This window comes from Ictalurus furcatus, chromosome 25, assembly GCF_023375685.1.
Source record: "Ictalurus furcatus strain D&B chromosome 25, Billie_1.0, whole genome shotgun sequence".
NCBI classification, from domain to species: Eukaryota; Metazoa; Chordata; class Actinopteri; order Siluriformes; family Ictaluridae; genus Ictalurus; species Ictalurus furcatus.
The window spans coordinates 12297220-12313920 of NC_071279.1; the positions used below are offsets into that span (position 1 = coordinate 12297220).

Consider the following 16701-nt stretch of genomic DNA (forward strand, 5'->3'; position numbering starts at 1 on the left):
CTCTTGAAGGGATGCACGTATGATCCCCTGTGATGGAATGGTACCCTATCCAGGATTATGTTGACGAGGATTATGTTTCCTGAACATGTATGGTTGAATAACTATGTTTACATCCAAGTTACGAATTGAACTTGCGAGGAAAAATCAGAATATCACATAAAACATTTGTGAATAAAGCACCGTTTCCATGTCCTGTGTTCGAGAGAACAAAATCGTCACTTCCAGTGAAACTAGCACAAAGTATCGATACAAATGGAAGGTGTTGAAATGGAAGCCATTGTGGCTTTTTTTTCCAATATAAAAAATGACTTGCGCTTCAGATGAAAGCACGCAGCTGAAACACTATCACAAACCTCATGTTATCTTGTGTCGGAGGCGGATGCCTGATCTTTGAGAAGGGAATGGTGTTAGACAGTTCTGGGAGGTAATTATACCAAATCATTTTGATGAAAGACGTTGGCTCAGGCATTTCAGAATGACAAAAACAACATCTGAGATGCTGTGCAACAAGATTGGACCGATGGCTGCTACTGTGCTGTGTAAGTTGGCCACATGCACTGAATATCCAGTCACATCAGCCAATTATCCAATCACAGCAGTGGAGCTTGGCAGTGCTAGGGCTTGAAACCCCGAACTTCTGGTCAGTAACTCGGAGCATTAACTGTTGAGCCACTACTGCCCAAGAATGAATGAGCACATGAATTACTGTGGTCAAGTAAAGCAATCTAGAAAGCTACTGTAAATGGATATTGGCTTATCAGTTAAGAAGATGGTTTGGCAAATGATATTGTACTAAGGAATAAAGAGAGAGGTTTTGTTTTTCTTCCTGACACTGGACGTTTCTTGTCCAAACCCAGAAGTAACAATAAAACTAGCATTAATATATCATGTTAATGCTTCCCATATAAAACATTAAACACAACTCCTGTAATGGAAGTAACCCACTTTCACTCACTCACTCTGTCCAGCTCTGAATATGGTGTGTTGTATAACCATGGCCTTTTTATGTAACAGATATTGCTATTGATGTGCTCTGTAGAGCCCCTTGTCATCCTTGTTTAGCATCTCTGTTTCTGTTCGTATGACATGCCAAAACCTGCAGGTTTTCCAGTGCAAGGCTTTCAGGGAATGCCAACTGAGAATCTGTGTGTTAATCTTCAGCAAGTGTGTGCGTATGTGCGTGTGTGTGTGTGTGTGTGTGTGTGTGTGTGCGCGCACTTGACTACCTTGGTAACCCTACAGCAGGTTTGGGCAGTTCTCATGTTTACCTGTCTTCCTGAATAGCTCCACCCCTTACCATCAGACTTCCTGTGTCAGGTGTGTGTGTAAACTGAGCGGCAGCACAGGCAGGGCAGACTGAGAGGCTAAGCTGCTCCATGCTCGTCTAGAACACACTACTCCTGATGGTCCCACACACACACCCGGTGAATCTGACACCACAGATTCTACAAATCTCTAACTACGGATTCTACACGTTTCCAAACACCGCGAAGAGTTGAGACGAACATGTGACAGTTGAGGCGAGTCCCCTTCTGTCTCTCTGTTCTCTCTAGCGCTCTTGATCTGTCTCTCTGGAACAGTACTGATCTCTAGGATTACCTGTGCAAGGAAAACATTTGGGACACTCAAGGAGGAGAGGGAAGTCTTAAATCCTAGTAAGTCTCCTGAATTTATGGCACTTTTGTGTCCTCTGACTGCTAAACTATCACTCTTTAACTTAGATGGGTAAAGGTGGCTTTTTTCTTCTTCTATTTTTTTTTTTACTGCACCTCCAACCTGAAAGTGAAAACTGGAACTGTAAATTTACATAAACTAAAGTTAAGCCATATCAGTGTAATGCTTGTTGTGGGTGTGTTTTGCTCACAGATTCTACTAACCACTTTAGTAATCCCTATCATTTTAATGTTCTTTTAAAAAAAATTGATATATCTTATATCTGTAACTTATTTGCATAAGTGACGCATCAAAAACATTGTTAATTAAAATCACACTTTGAGCATACGGGGTGGAAACTAAGACAGACACGCATTGCAGTTGTAGGCCACTCTGTTAACAAATCCTTCAAAACTAATGTAATCTGACATTAGGACGGAGATCCCAAGAGAAAGGAATAGAGAGCGGAAGAAGACAGGAAAGAATGGAAGGGCAAAGGAGAGAGATAGCAAGAATGGAGAGTGTATTGTCTACGTCAGGGCACTTACGTAACTCTACATATGTACAGTGGATACAACATCTACACACCCCTGTTAAAATCACAGGTTTTTGTGACGTATAAAAAAAAAGAAAAGAAAAGAAGAAGAAACCAAGATAAATTATGTCAGATATTTTTTCCCACCCTTAATATGATATAGCAACCAACACAATTCAGGTGAAAAACAAATCGAACAAAAAAGGAAAAAGAAAGAACCTACAATAACCTGGTTGTATAAGTGTACACCCACTTAACTAATATTTTGTTAAAGCAATTTTTACTTGTAATACAGTACATCACTCAGTCTTTTTGAGTAAGAGTCTACCAACTCGGCACATCTTGATTTGGCAAGTTTATTCCACTATACCTTCCTTGGAAAAATGCCCAAGATCTATCATATTGTGAGGGGATCTCCCTTTTCAAGTCATTCCACAGGTTTTCAACAAGATTTAGATCTGAGCTCTAACTGGGCCATTTCTAAAATATTGACCTTCTTCTGAAGTCGTACTTTTGTTGACTTGGATATGTGCTTTGGGTCATTATCATGCTGGAAGGTGACATTTTCAGCTGTAATTCATGTGACTTTTTCTTCATCTTCAGCTGTCTAAAAGAAGCCTGCAGGTTTTGTGCCAATTTGTGGTATTTGGAGCTATCCGTGATTTCTTGACTAGAGACCCAGTCCCAGCTGAAGAGAAGCAGCCTCATAGCATGATGGTGCCACCACCATGCTTCACCATGGGTTTGGTGTTCTTTTGGTGATAAGTTGTCTTGTTTTAACACCAAACATATGTTTTAGAATTATGGCCAGAAATTTCTACCTTAGTCTCAAAAGACCAAGCCACATGGTTTGGGGGTGATTTAGGCTTGATTTAGGCTTCCGTCTAGCCACCCTACCCCACAGCCCGGGCATGTGAGGAATATGAGAGATTGTTGTCACATGCAGAGAGTAATCAGTACTTGCCAGATATTCCTGCAGCTCCTTTGCCGTAGGTCTCTTGGCAGCCTCCTTGATAAGTTTTCTCTTTGTCCTTTTTGTCAGTTTTGGAGGGATGCCCTGTTCTTGGTAAAATCACTGTGGTGCCCCATTTTCTCCATTTACCATTCCACAATGAGATCCTGTATATGCTTTGTAAACTCTTTGGTTCCGGCAGTCAGAAGAAACCAAGAAGTTGTTGAGACAATCCAACAGAAACAGCTGATCTTTATTTGGGGTTCAGAATCGCTCCATTGATGACAGGTGTATGATAATTACTTTTGAAGTTTTGAGTTTTAAATGTGGTTAATTCTGAGCACAGTCACATCTCATGTGAAAAAAAATACTGTAGTATACTTTTTAGTATTTACTAAAGTGTAGTAAATTGTAGTATATTATAGTATTTACTACACTTTGTTAATGTATACTTTAGCACACTGTAGTACTAACTATAGTGAACTAATAAACTGCAGTAAATATTAGAGATGCACCGATGTATCGGCCGATAATCGGTATTGACCGATAAAGGCTATTTTTCCCGATAGTTTAAAAACATCCGATGATCAGGGCCGATTATATCCTGTCAATCAAAAGAGGGCGGGAAAACAAATCGATTTCGTGCTGTGTGTAAAGATGCCATCTCTTGTGTGGAATGATGACAAAACTGCAGTTTGTAATCTCTGCACTGATAAAATTTTCACCGGACGTAAATATTATGACGCAGAAGTTTCGATGTCGAGTCTAACAGCCCCCCCTCCCCCCCCCCCCCCCCCGCCCTCGCGCTGAATTAAAGCAGCAGTACACCGTTGAAAGATTTAAGTTGAGGATGAATTGGCAAAAAAAGTATATATTACACACAAAAATATATTTGTAGAATAGTATATTTCATATCCAGTTAATGTTAATATATAATATAATAAAATATATCCGTGATGAAGTAGAAATGCTTTTGTTTGTGGTGAGTGAATGTGAGACTAACAGGAGGATTTTTACAATTCAGTCAATGTTAATATGAATTAATAACATTCAATAAGTTAATAATCTTACTTTAATCTTCAGAATTGAGTTCATGTGTTAATGTTAATGTGAGTAATGTGTTTTGTGTTTATGAGACCAGTTACTGTGAAACAACTTGTTGAACTGGAGAGAGTAAAGTTCTTATTTGCATTTCTTTCAGAATTGTGGAATTAATCATTATTAATTTAAAAGAGGGTATAAAAGGCAGCACTATCGGTATCGGTTATTGGCCGATATCACTGAATAATCGGTTATCGGTATCGGCTGAGAAATTTAGCATCGTGCAGTAAATACTGTAATATACTTTAGAATTTCCTACAGTAAACTATGGTAGATTGTGGTATACTGTAGTATATTAGAGTATTTACTACACTTTGTTAATTTATATTACAGCATACTGTAGAAATGACTAGTGAATTGATAAACTGCAGTGATTTAAATATTATAGTTACTATGGAATATTATGGGACACTACAATGTGTTCTAGTGTTCATTATAATGTACTTCAAAGGTTTACAACATTCACCTGTGCTGTGAAGGTTGTCACACATATTGTAGTACAGTATTGTACAAGTGTAGAGAATTTACTACAGTAATGACTGTAGGGTTTGTTTGTTTTTTAATTACTATAGTAGAGTTAACACAACAACTGCAATAGAATTAGCACAACAAATTATCACATATCAATGCAATTTACGATAGTACCTTTACTATAGTAAGGTTCAAAAACACTATAGTATTTACTACAGGAATTCTACTACATTTTGATATTTTCTATAGTATTTTCATGTGGGATATTATAAAAGGGTGTGCACACTTATGCAGCCAGGTTGTGTAAGTTTTTTTTTTTTCTTTTTCTTTTTTCTCCCATAAAATGTTTTTGTTTTTCGCTTGAATTGTGTTGGTTGCTACAGTTGCAGTCAAAATTATTCCACCCCAATTGCAACTGAGGTTTATTGTCAATTTGTTTTTGTGTGATTTGTTCATCACAAACAACTGAAAGTCTGTAAATTTTGACAATAAACCTGATTTGCAATGGGGGTCGAATAATTTTGATTGCAACTGTATACCACATTAAATGTGGAAAAAGATCTGACGGCTCTTTATTTATATATATATATATATATATATATATATATATATATATATATATAATATATTTCTGCTGTATAATTACGTGCTCCTAGTGCAACACACAGATGCACTTTCATGAATTTTAATCAGTTCTAATTCTGTTCAATGTAGTGGGTGTGTGTGTGTGTGTGTGTGTGTGTGTATGTGTATGTGTGTTAGAGTATGAGCTTCACATGTTCTCCCTGTATGGGTTTTCTTCTGGGTCCTCCAGTTTTCTCCCACCTCCCAAATACATGCCAGTAGGTGTATTGGTTATGATGAATTGAGCCTCGGGTGCATTTCCACCTCACAGTCAGGTTGCCCAGGAGAAATTGAAAGGGAGTGAGTGAGCATTACAACGTTAGAGTGATGAGTGATGAATTTTCAATGCTCATTTTTGTGGGAGAGTAAATACTTAATCCTCCTCTCGAAGAAACTTAAGTTACACATAATTCTACCAAAGTAAGAGTGTAAAAGTCTTTTTCACATTTATTTAAGCATCAAAAGTAGAGGAACATTTATTTTTTCTTGTGCTGATTCACCAGAATGAGTTTGTAACTGACAGCTGGAGCAGTGGAGCAGTCGTAATACCAGTTCTTCTGGGTTTTTTTTAAAGACCTTTTCATGGCTGTAGCACTCTCAAATGCTTATGGTTCTGACACTATAATCCATTCTAATTATCCAGACCCATTAATAACCTATGGTTTGTTTTGGTTTTTTACATAAAACCACAAGATTTAAATGACTAATTACTTCTTTTCTGTCAAATGTGATTTTAGTATTGTAAAATGTAGTGTTTTATGAATGAGGTATAAACGAAAAGTTCCCAACCACCAGTCTGGTTCACAGTTCACTCATTTTAAGTTAATGCTTAAATAACAGAAAAGAAAAAATGAAAAACAAACAAACAAAAAAAGCCAGTAGGCAGTATACAATGCTGGTTAGCAAGGCCTGTACTGAGTCAGCTTGGAAAGTTTCCCAGAGTGTCGTAATATTCAATTGAAGCTTATGCAAACAGCATGCACACAAAATGCAAATCATGGCAGATATTATAGTTCATGATTTCTACTATTGCGGTAATGAATAATGCCCTGCTAAGGCGTGTCATTATCTTTCAGAATGGAAAAATCATTAACGTTTTAACCGTGAGTGGAAAGTAGATGAAAGGTGATGGAAAATGTTTTGTCGGAATACATTAAGGAGACTGTGTAATTCCTGGGATTATATTACTTCTGTTTTATCTGTAATGCTTTAAAGAATACATTAGAAAGTCACCTTACAGCGTGAGTGTGTGTGTGAGTGAGTGTGTGAGTGAGTGTGTGTGTGAGTGTGTGTGTGAGTGTGTGTGTGAGTGTGTGTGTGAGTGTGTGTGTGTGTGAGTGTGTGTGTGAGTGTGTGTGTGAGTGTGTGTGTGAGTGTGTGTGTGAGTGTGTGTGTGAGTGTGTGTGTGAGTGTGTGTGTGTGCGCCTGCCTTTATCTTTCTCAAGCATAAACTGAACAATGGTGCAGGGCGTGTGTTTGAGTCTATATCATGACTGGCTCTTTATACAGAATGCTCTCTCTCTCTCTCTCTCTCTCTCTCTCTCTCTCTCTCTCTCTCTCATATTCTATATTGTTCTCATTTTTACTCTTTCTTTACAGTGTGTTATTGTAGCTTAATGTACAGCTCATTATTAACCATCATTTCCATGCTTAGGGCATGACTTTTTTTTTTTTTTAATGCCCTGAGCATGGAAATTGCCAACAATGGCAAAGAGAACTTAAATTCAAACTTCAGCAACATCAGCAAGGAATAATCTGTCACCAAAGATCTACAGAAGGTTATAGAGTCATGACTCTTTATCTCAAACTTGTGCCAGGTAATGAAAATTACTATATGCATATCTGACAGCCAAATGAATTCATTTAAATGTTACTGTTAAAATATAAATCATTTTGTATGTCTAATCACATTTTATTACCTGCTTTCAGGAATCAGTTTGGTTTTACTAGGAAAAATGTTAAGAGACCGATGTAAGTTCGTGTGTGGACGAGGGATAATATTAACAGAGTGGAATCACATGAAATTGAAGTAAAGCAGTAAATTACTGTTAAAACAAAACGTCTGCACAGTTGAGATGAATATGTTTAAAGCCTTACAACAGACAATAAGCACCGTGATATGTGAAGTTTCAAAGAAACACTCGGCGGCTCAGAGAAGAGCTCCGAAAATCACAGAAATCTTATATATGAGACATATGACTAAGACAATAGCAGTATTTGGAAGTCAAAGTGCACAGATGGGAAAATAAATAAATAAATAAATAAATAAATAAAACATTGTGAGATTTTCGAAATGGAATTCACAGAAGGTGAGAACTTGCTGAACCCTCTATGGTACGCATTACATTTTGAGGGGTTCAGAGTCTGTTGGAATGCCAAACCTGCAATCTGCAGTGCTGCAGTAGTGTTGAACTTGGTCCTGGATGCCGATTCCCAGCAGTAGAAATCTGTGGCTAGTATTTGCCCATGTTCATACACTGTGGTGCCAAAAGTATGTGGACACCTGACAATCACATAAATCCATATGTGCTTGTTGAACATGCCTTACAGATTTAGTCTCCCTTTGCTATTATAATAGCCTCCATTCTTCTGTGAAGGCGGGGCTTTGGGATTTTGTATTCATTCAGCCACAAGAGCAATAGTGAGGTCAGGCACTGATGTCGAGCGAGGAGGCCTGGGGCACAATGTCTTCATGGAGCTCGCTTTGTGCACAGGGGCATTGTCATGCGAGAACGGGATTGTTCCAGTGTAGAGAAATTGTAATGCTACAGCATATGAAGACATTTGATATAATTGTGTACTTTAACATATGGGTGTGATGTTCAGGTTCACATATTTTAGGTCATATAATGCTAGTTTGGTAAATATCTAGCTAGTTAGTGCTCTTTACAGTATGAGTGGCAGGTCAAAAGGTCGCACTCACAAGACAGGCTTAAATAGCAGGCAAGAATTGGCAATGAAAAGCAATGAATAGTGGCAGCCGTGGTCCGGGACTCGCATCCTGTAGCTGCTCTGCATGGTGACATGCACCTGTGGAATGCAAGCACTGTTCTTATACTGAATAAATTCATATCTAACTTCATAAACAATAGGATATAGTCAACTGAGATCCTATGTCAAATGATTGAATCTGTAGAGTGCAAAATGGATTTGTACCTTCTTCTCCCCTTCATTACTCAAGGTCCTGGAGTATATGTTACTGGAGGTATATTGTGTGTCTTCAGAATCCAGCTAGCATGCAAACACTCAGGTAGTTTAAGATAAGATAATACTTTATTAATCTCCAGATGGAAAATTAGGGATTTATCCAAGTGAATCAGAAGCAGGGTGCATATTTGACTGATTGCACATTAATAATTGAGTACAATAAAAATATTAAGGCAATTGTTTTACCTATATGGGGGTATGACAGACCTTCCACCCATATGTCAGCATTTTGTTTCGACTCTTTAGTTTTCTCTTTCCCTCTTTCACTCCCATCCCTCTCTGCTTCCTTCAGCCCAAGATCATTAGATAACTCTGGTGTAGTATTGATATTTCTTGTTGCTAGTGGAAAAATGAGTTTGGGTGCAGTTCAATACCACTTATTCTGCCAAGTACAAAAGCAATTTGTGTTGACTTTTGTCAAAATTGCATCTGACTTGGTGCAACTCAGCTTTTTTTGCATATTGGCACCAACTTTATCAATGATATTTTCTGTTTCTCTTTCTCTTCTAAAGGTCCTAGTAAAAGCTGACCAAACAAAAGTCTCCCTCCACCATACACCCAATCACAGCTTGCAAGCTCCACTCATACCCATCACTGCCATATTTAACCTGTGATGGAAACAGTGGAGTCAGATTGCATGGAAACAGCAGTTGGTGATGCCATAGTAGATGAGGAGGAAGTGGCAGTAGCCATGGCTATCAATGATGCAACAGAAGTGGGGCGAGAAGAAGGAGGTGCCATGGCAATTGGTGATGCTCAGTTTGAGCAGCCGAAAGAAGAAGCAGGTGCCACAGCGATGCCGACTGGTGATTCTGCAGAAATGACAAGTACAGGTGCCACAGTGACCCAATTCGATGGTGCCTCAGAGACCCCATTCGATGACGCACTGCTTGCGATGCCAAGCAGTGGTGCTACACCAATTCTAATTGATGGTGTTACAGCAATGCCAGTTGATGGTGACATCGAATTGCCAAGCAATAATGCCAGAGCAACACCAACCACTGGTGCTACGGCCATGCCAGCTGAAGGTGCCATAGCGATGCCATTTGATGGTGGCATGGAATTGCCAAGCAACAGTGCCACAGCAACACCAACCACCGGAGCTACGGCCATGCCAGCTGATGGTGCCATAGCGATGCCATTTGATGGCGGCATGGAATTGCCAAGCAATAGTGCCACAGCAACACCAACCACTGGTGCTATAGCCATGCCAGCTGATGGTGCCACAGCAATGATATTTGATTGTGGCATGGAATTGCCAAGCAATAGTGCCACAGCAACACCAACCACTGGTGCTATAGCCATGCCAGCTGATGGTGCCACAGCAATGATATTTGATTGTGGCATGGAATTGCCAAGCAACAGTGCCACAGCAACACCAACCACCGGTGCTACGGCCATGCCAGCTGATGGTGCCACAGCAATGCCATTTGATGGTGGCATGGAATTGCCAAGCAACAGTGCCACAGCAACACCAACCACCGGTGCTACGGCCATGCCAGCTGATGGTGCCACAGCAATGATGTTCAGTGTTGCCATGGACTGTGAACCCTCCACCACTGATGTGGATCTATGCAAGGTCTGCGGGCAGTGTCACTTACTGGATGAGAACCATGAGTACAACTACAAAGACGAGGTGGATGATGAGCTCACATGCCACATCTGCCTTCAGCCCCTAATCTCTCCATTGGACACACCATGTGGACATACCTACTGCCAGGAATGTCTGACCAACTTCCTTGTAGAGAGTGATTTCTGCCCAGTGGACCGTGTGCCCATCCTGCTGCAGAACTGCCGCAAATCCAATGTGCTCGTAAACAAGCTGCTGGACAAGCTGACCGTGTTCTGCCCGTTCAGGGAGCACTGTTCTGAGACCATGGCGAGGGGAGAGCTGCAGGGGCATCTCTTGAGCAGGTGGGTGCTACCAAACAATAACCAAAAATGTCACCACTTCATTACCATGTTTAAAAGTTAATGAACTCTTTCTGGTCTCAGTTGTGTTTGCATCGTTTGATTTCGCCTTGCCCAAGGGCTTTGGATAAAATTAAGTGCTTTTTTTTTGTTTCATACACTAGTGGAAATTTTCTCCTGGTTTTAAATTCCACTTAAGGAAACATAATTGACTTGTGCCTTTCTCCATCCAAATGGATCCTTCCTCATGCTTTTGCTCTTTCTATTCATCTCTACTTCCCTTCCTATCCTCATTCTGGGTTCTGTATTTATGCCCTGCCTTTACCTTGAATCTGTTTCTCTCTTCTCATTCTCTGTGGTGGCGGGGTACATCTTGATCGTCCATGGGGGTCCAAAGTTGAACATCAGCACACGGTCCAGTAGTGCATGTGGATGGCAAGTCCGAGGGATCCCACCCTGGAGACGCAAGCTAAAAAAATTCTGTCTATGTAAGAATGCTTCCTCTTGCATTTCCTTGTGTTTTTGCCAGTCAATCATGCAACAACGATGCCTTCTGAAAACATTCTCCTTACAGTGTAGTGTCAAAACCAGTAGTTTTATAGTCATTTGATGAATGCTATGCTTGGTAGAAGCAGTGCATCACTTCCTTTGTAATGCCTGCTTCATGTCATTGATTTTAACTTTCATGTTGAGACTTGCTATCATGCTGTCAGTAACTTTGTATTTGTATTTTACTTGGATTGGCAGATCTTTCCAAAATCTGATTTCACTTCAAACACGTTTTCAGAGATGTACAGCGTTGTGCAAACCTCTTAGGGACCATATAATTTCTTTATATAATTGATATATCTTTTTTTTAGCATACATTTTTTTCTAGATTTTTATTTTATGGCTTCTGCATTACGGGGGGCACGATGTCTTAGTGGTTAGCACGTTTGCCTTACACCTCCGGGGCTGGGGGTTTGAATCCCACCTCCGTCCTGTTGCATGCAGAGCTTGCATGTTCTCCCTGTGCTTTGTTGGTTTCCTCCCCCAGTCCAAAGACATGCACTGTAGATTGATTTGGCATTTCCCAATTGAAGGTTGCTGGGTTTGACAAACTCTCCAGAAGAACTGTGGCTGGATGTGCTCGATGCTCAGTGAAACTTTTTAAACAGCTCATTTCTTTTTAAAACTGCACAAATTGTGCCCGAGACAAAAAATTTTTAAAGCAAAGGGTCATCACACCAAATCTTGACTTTGTTTCATTTATTACTGTTTACTGCTCTTCATAGTATTTTTTTTTTCTTTAATGTAGAAACATTTAATGTAATTATTTTTGAAGGCATCTTTGCTCTACAGCATTTCTTTGCATGCGCCCAATACTTCTGCACAGCACTGTACTGTATATGCTATATGTTTGTTTGTTATACACCTGCTCGTTATTGTAGCTGGTGTATGTGTTTGAGTGGGAATGTACTTTTATTGCAACCCGATTCCCTTCCTGCCCCTGCATGCTTGCACAGAATTAGACCTGGAACCACTTTTATAGCCGATAAGGAAAAAGAGGTCAAGAGAATCTAAACACAGAAATATGATAATGATACTGCTTATTGTATCATGCTGCATGTAGGTAATGTGTGTGTGTGTGTGTGTGTGTGTGTGTGTGTGTGTGTGTGTTGTTTACTCTGTCTGTTATTAATGTATCCTTAGGCTAAATTAGTCTAAATCTTTCTCTAAGCTTCTAAATAGTCCTCTATCTGAGCCCTGGGCTTTAGGGATGAAACAGCGACAGAGAGAAAGAGATCAGATGGAAGGATGAAAAGGTTCTGTTCTTGGCTCGGGTCCAAAGGACAAAGTGTCGCCTTGCGAATATATAGAAAACTAAAACGAAATCAGCTCATCCTCTAAGCTTTAGATCTCTGCTGAACTTATCCACCACCGGAAGAAGGTACACTGCAGTTCAGCGTCGCACGTTCTACCGTTCGTTCAGACTGAAATGTCAGAAGCAGTAGATTGTATACGTGGATGTTTAAAAACATGCTCGCACCTCCGAGACACCGTGGTCCGTAGTTCATGCAGCAGCAGATGCTCGTTCGTCTTTGGTGAGAGAAAAGGCAGAAAGAGACGCAAGTTAGAGGTTTTTAAACACACACACACAGATATTTCTAATATTGTAATTTTTATGTATTCACAGGCAAACATATTCAATATTCATATTCAGCATCTTTAGTAATACATCATTTCTACAACTCCATTATCTTATTTATACCACATGTAGTGAGCATATAGTGCATAAGAAGCCATTAAAAATAATAATAATAATAATAAATGATAATATTATTCTAATGACAATATTCTGTTCTGTACGTTTGCCTCACACCGCCAGGGTTGGGGGTTCGATTCCCACGTCCGCCTTGTGTGCGAGGAGTTTGCGTTTTCTCCCCATGCTGCGAGGGTTTCGTCTGGGTACTCCGGTTTCCTCCACCAGTCCAAAGACATACGCTGTAGGCTGATTTGGCATCTCTAAATTGTCCATAATGTGCGAATGTGTGCGCGATTGCGCCCTGCGATGGGTTGGCACAACGTTCTGGGTGTCCCTTGCCTCCCTCGTGCCCCAATTTGCCAGGATAGGCTCCAGGCTCGCCGTAACCCTGTGTCGGATAAGACCAGTGACAAGGTAAAAACCTACTGTAGGTAAATAAATACTAATTTATGTGGAACATGGTGAAATTGTTATTGCCTCCAAATGTTTTGATGTTTTGAGTAACTAAAACTCCGATGCAAATTTGAACAGAATGTAACAGCCCTAATATTTTCAGTCTCCTCCACTAATATTGGCACCCTTGGTAAATATGAGCAAAGAAGGCTATGAAAAATTGTCTTTATTGTTGAACCTTTTGTTAAAAAAAGTTCACAAAAATACTCTGCTCTCATGGATCTCAAACAATTGCAAACAATACACAGGTTTATAAAAAAAAAAAATCTTTGTTAAATATGGGTGTGCAACAATTATTGGCACCCTTTTAGTCAATAATTTGTGCTCTAAATTATATCTAATATAATTATGCGATATCAACTATAAATTACATCCAGTTGCATACAAATTTATTCAACAAAATTAAATAATGAATTCTGGAAGAAAACTGTGGTGCCACCTTTCTCTCTTCTTTTAGTTAACTATTTGTCGTCTTCTTTTTTTTCCCACTCTGCTTTTGTCCGTTCATAAAACAGCTCTCTGTATGGAATAAATATTGATTTCAAATGTCTCCCATCTCTCACCGTGTGTGTGTGTGTGTGTGTGTGTGTGTGTGTGGTAGGGTCACTGGATGAAGGTCTTAATTGTCTGACCCTCTAACCTGTTCCTGTGCATCCTGTTTACACACACCATCACACCATCACACGCACAAACAGGGCTGATTGAAGCATTCATCTGAAGGCAGGGGGTGGTTTTAGACACAAGCTTATATCTACAGGCTGAGCATAATGACAGATGGGCCATCCCATGCATGGAGCCACCCCCTCTAATAGACTGAGATGGTTTGCTCCAGCTCTCTCTGTGGACCGTGCTGCAGTATAAGTCAGAGGCTGCACTGGCACAGACACATACAACATATTCTCTCTCTCTCTCTCGCGCACACACACACACACACACACACACACACACACACACAGGCACAAGTGCAAATCCTCTTACTCTTGGAAGATGCCAGACCAGATTAGACAGCCATCAGATCCAAGAAGCATGCTGGCAGTGAACTAAGAGATCCTGATCTGACCTCATCCCTCTTTTTCTTCTCCTCCACCGCTGCTGTCGCGCCTGCTGCTACTTCTGCTTCTCCTTCTCGCTTCCTTCTTCTCCATCTGTTTCGCGCCGTGCTCGCTGTCACACTGCTGCGGCGATGGCTGAAAATTAGGCACAAAAGAAAGGAAAAAGAGAGGCACAGGGGGAAAAAAATAAGGAAAGGAAAAGATTACCAACGAGGACTGGAGGGAGGAGAAGGAGGAAAGGGTACATCTTTGCACCTGAGCAGAGAAAAAGAAGCGAGGGAAGGGAAGGAGGGAGGGAGTGAGCGTGGGGGCAAAGGAGGGGGGGAGGTCAATCCGAGCAGGCTGGGAGCTGAGGAGGGGAACAGAGAGGTGGAAATCTGCACTTGTCCCAGAGAGAGACAGAAAGAGGGAAGGATAGAGGGAGAAAAGGGTTCATTATGAAGGCTCTGCTGCTGTTGGTGCTGCCTTGGCTCAGTCCGGCCAACTACACAGACAATGTGGGCAATCTGCATATCCTCTACTCAGAGCTGTGAGTATCAAACACACTAAACATCCCATCCCATACCACTGCAGTGTGTGTGTGTGTGTGTGTGTGTGTGTGTGTGTGTGTGTGTGTGTGTGCGTGCGCACGTTCTCCACCTCAAACCATGACTACAGCTCTCCCAGATGTATTCAGGACAAGGTGTAGTCTACCCCATCCTGTCTTGGTGATGCAGTGTGTGTGTGTGTGATCTCAGATCAACATACCTTGATCCAATCGTTTCACCTAAACAAACACGGAACTCAGTACACTGTGTGAATCTCTGCATACTGTGTATTGATCGTGTGTGTGTGTGTGTGTGTGTGTGTGTGTGTGTGTGTGTGTGTTTTGCAACTACTAGAGACATACAACATAATATCAAATGCAATTATGGTGAAGGGAATGCTGCTCTAGCTGTGCATATGTTACAGTGGGAAGGTTGCCAGATTTTTATTTTTTGTTTGTTTGTTTTTGTTTTTTTGTTTCACAGAGCAGACCAAAACACTGCAGCGTGGCAGGATGGATGAACTGCTGTGTGCGTGTGTGTGTGTGTGTGTCCAATCTTTGAATAGGATAGTACATGGAGATAAAACAGTTAGATACAATTTTGTTTGTCTGCTTTTCATGTATGTTTGACTATGCTTTTTTTGTTACACACTGTTATACATACACACACACACACACACAGGACATAGTGCATTGAGGCATAGTCACGTCACTAACTGCTACAAATCAGAATTAAAGTAACACTGGAGGCTTATAAAATATAATATGGAAAATGACACTTCAAGCAGAGAAAATACACGCGCACACACACACGGTTCTTGTGCCTCCTCTTCGGCCCTTTGTTGTTCCAATCATGTGGACACCCGAAATTTTGACCAAAAAGTACTCCACACACAAACATTGCTCATGAGTCTTTTGGCTGAAAAGAAATAAAGTGGAAGATAAACAAAGAGGAACAGAGAGAAGAGGAGATGAGATTCGGGATGGAGAGAGGGCAGTAGACGAGGGGAAAAGATGAGAAGGATAGAGAAGATGCCAGAGGAGAGGAGTGAAGATTAAATGTTGAGCAGAGAACCCCAAATTTATCATCTTTGTGTTGTAGCTTTTTACATTTTATATTGTTGACCTCTCTCTCTCTCTCTCTCTCTCTCTCTCTCTCTCTCTCTCTGTATTTATTCATCTTTCTTGCACAGATCACTTTGCGAGTCACTTTGTGTTTGTGTGGTTCGAAGAGGGGAATTTTTTCCCACTCTTTTCCTCTTGTGTCAGCGACTGAAGTCTGTTGTGCTTGACATCTGGCTTTTGCTGATTAAGACATTAAGAGAGAGAGAGAGAGAGGGTGAGGAAAGGAAAAGACAGAAAGAGGTGGAAAGAGAGAACAAGAGATGGAGGAGTGTGTATTTGGTGCTTTATTGGTTGGCTGGAGAACTGTGGCAGTCATTCATCTTCATCCAGCTGACTGACAGAGCCTGCCTCTCTCTCTCTGTCCTCTCTCTCTCGCTCTCTCTCACTCTCGCTCTCATCCCTTTTTCTAAAGGGGAAATTTCTTGTCACACACCCTGTTTTCCATGGTGCACAAGTCTCTCATTTACAGCTGAAGAAAATATTAAGAGCAGAAATTTCCTGATCTCATGGTTCTGCTGAATATGAAGACCACACCTAAACCCAACAAAAGGACTCCATGCTGTGTGGAAACGAATTCGAATTGAATTCAGAACGAATTCCTACGTACACGTGAATAGTGTGTGTACAGTGTATACACGATGTCTGCCAGTCCTGCTTTGGCATGCAGAAGTCGGTGTGATCTGACCCTCATCTTATTCATGTGTTGTTGCAGATGTCAGGATCTTTCATTCAACCAGATCTAAGCAGATCTTTTAGTCCTCAAATTGAGATAAGCCATCTGACACCATGGGTCTCGGAGCAGGATTTGTGAAGCACAGCCAGCGGGTCTGCAGTGGTGAAATTCAA

General features: G+C 40.8%; 1 protein-coding gene across 2 annotated transcripts in view; it reads left to right on the forward strand.

Moving 5' to 3' along the window:
• Positions 1–1233: 1233 nt before the first annotated feature.
• lnx1 (ligand of numb-protein X 1) overlaps positions 1234–16701 on the forward strand; it is a 55530-nt gene continuing 40062 nt past the window's right edge. For both annotated transcript variants that reach the window (XM_053614377.1, XM_053614376.1), the window contains exons 1-2: positions 1234–1655; positions 9056–10457. In XM_053614377.1, the coding sequence (XP_053470352.1) occupies positions 9157–10457 (1301 nt within the window). In that variant the 5' untranslated portion in view covers positions 1234–1655; positions 9056–9156. The remainder of the gene's footprint in view (positions 1656–9055; positions 10458–16701) is intronic.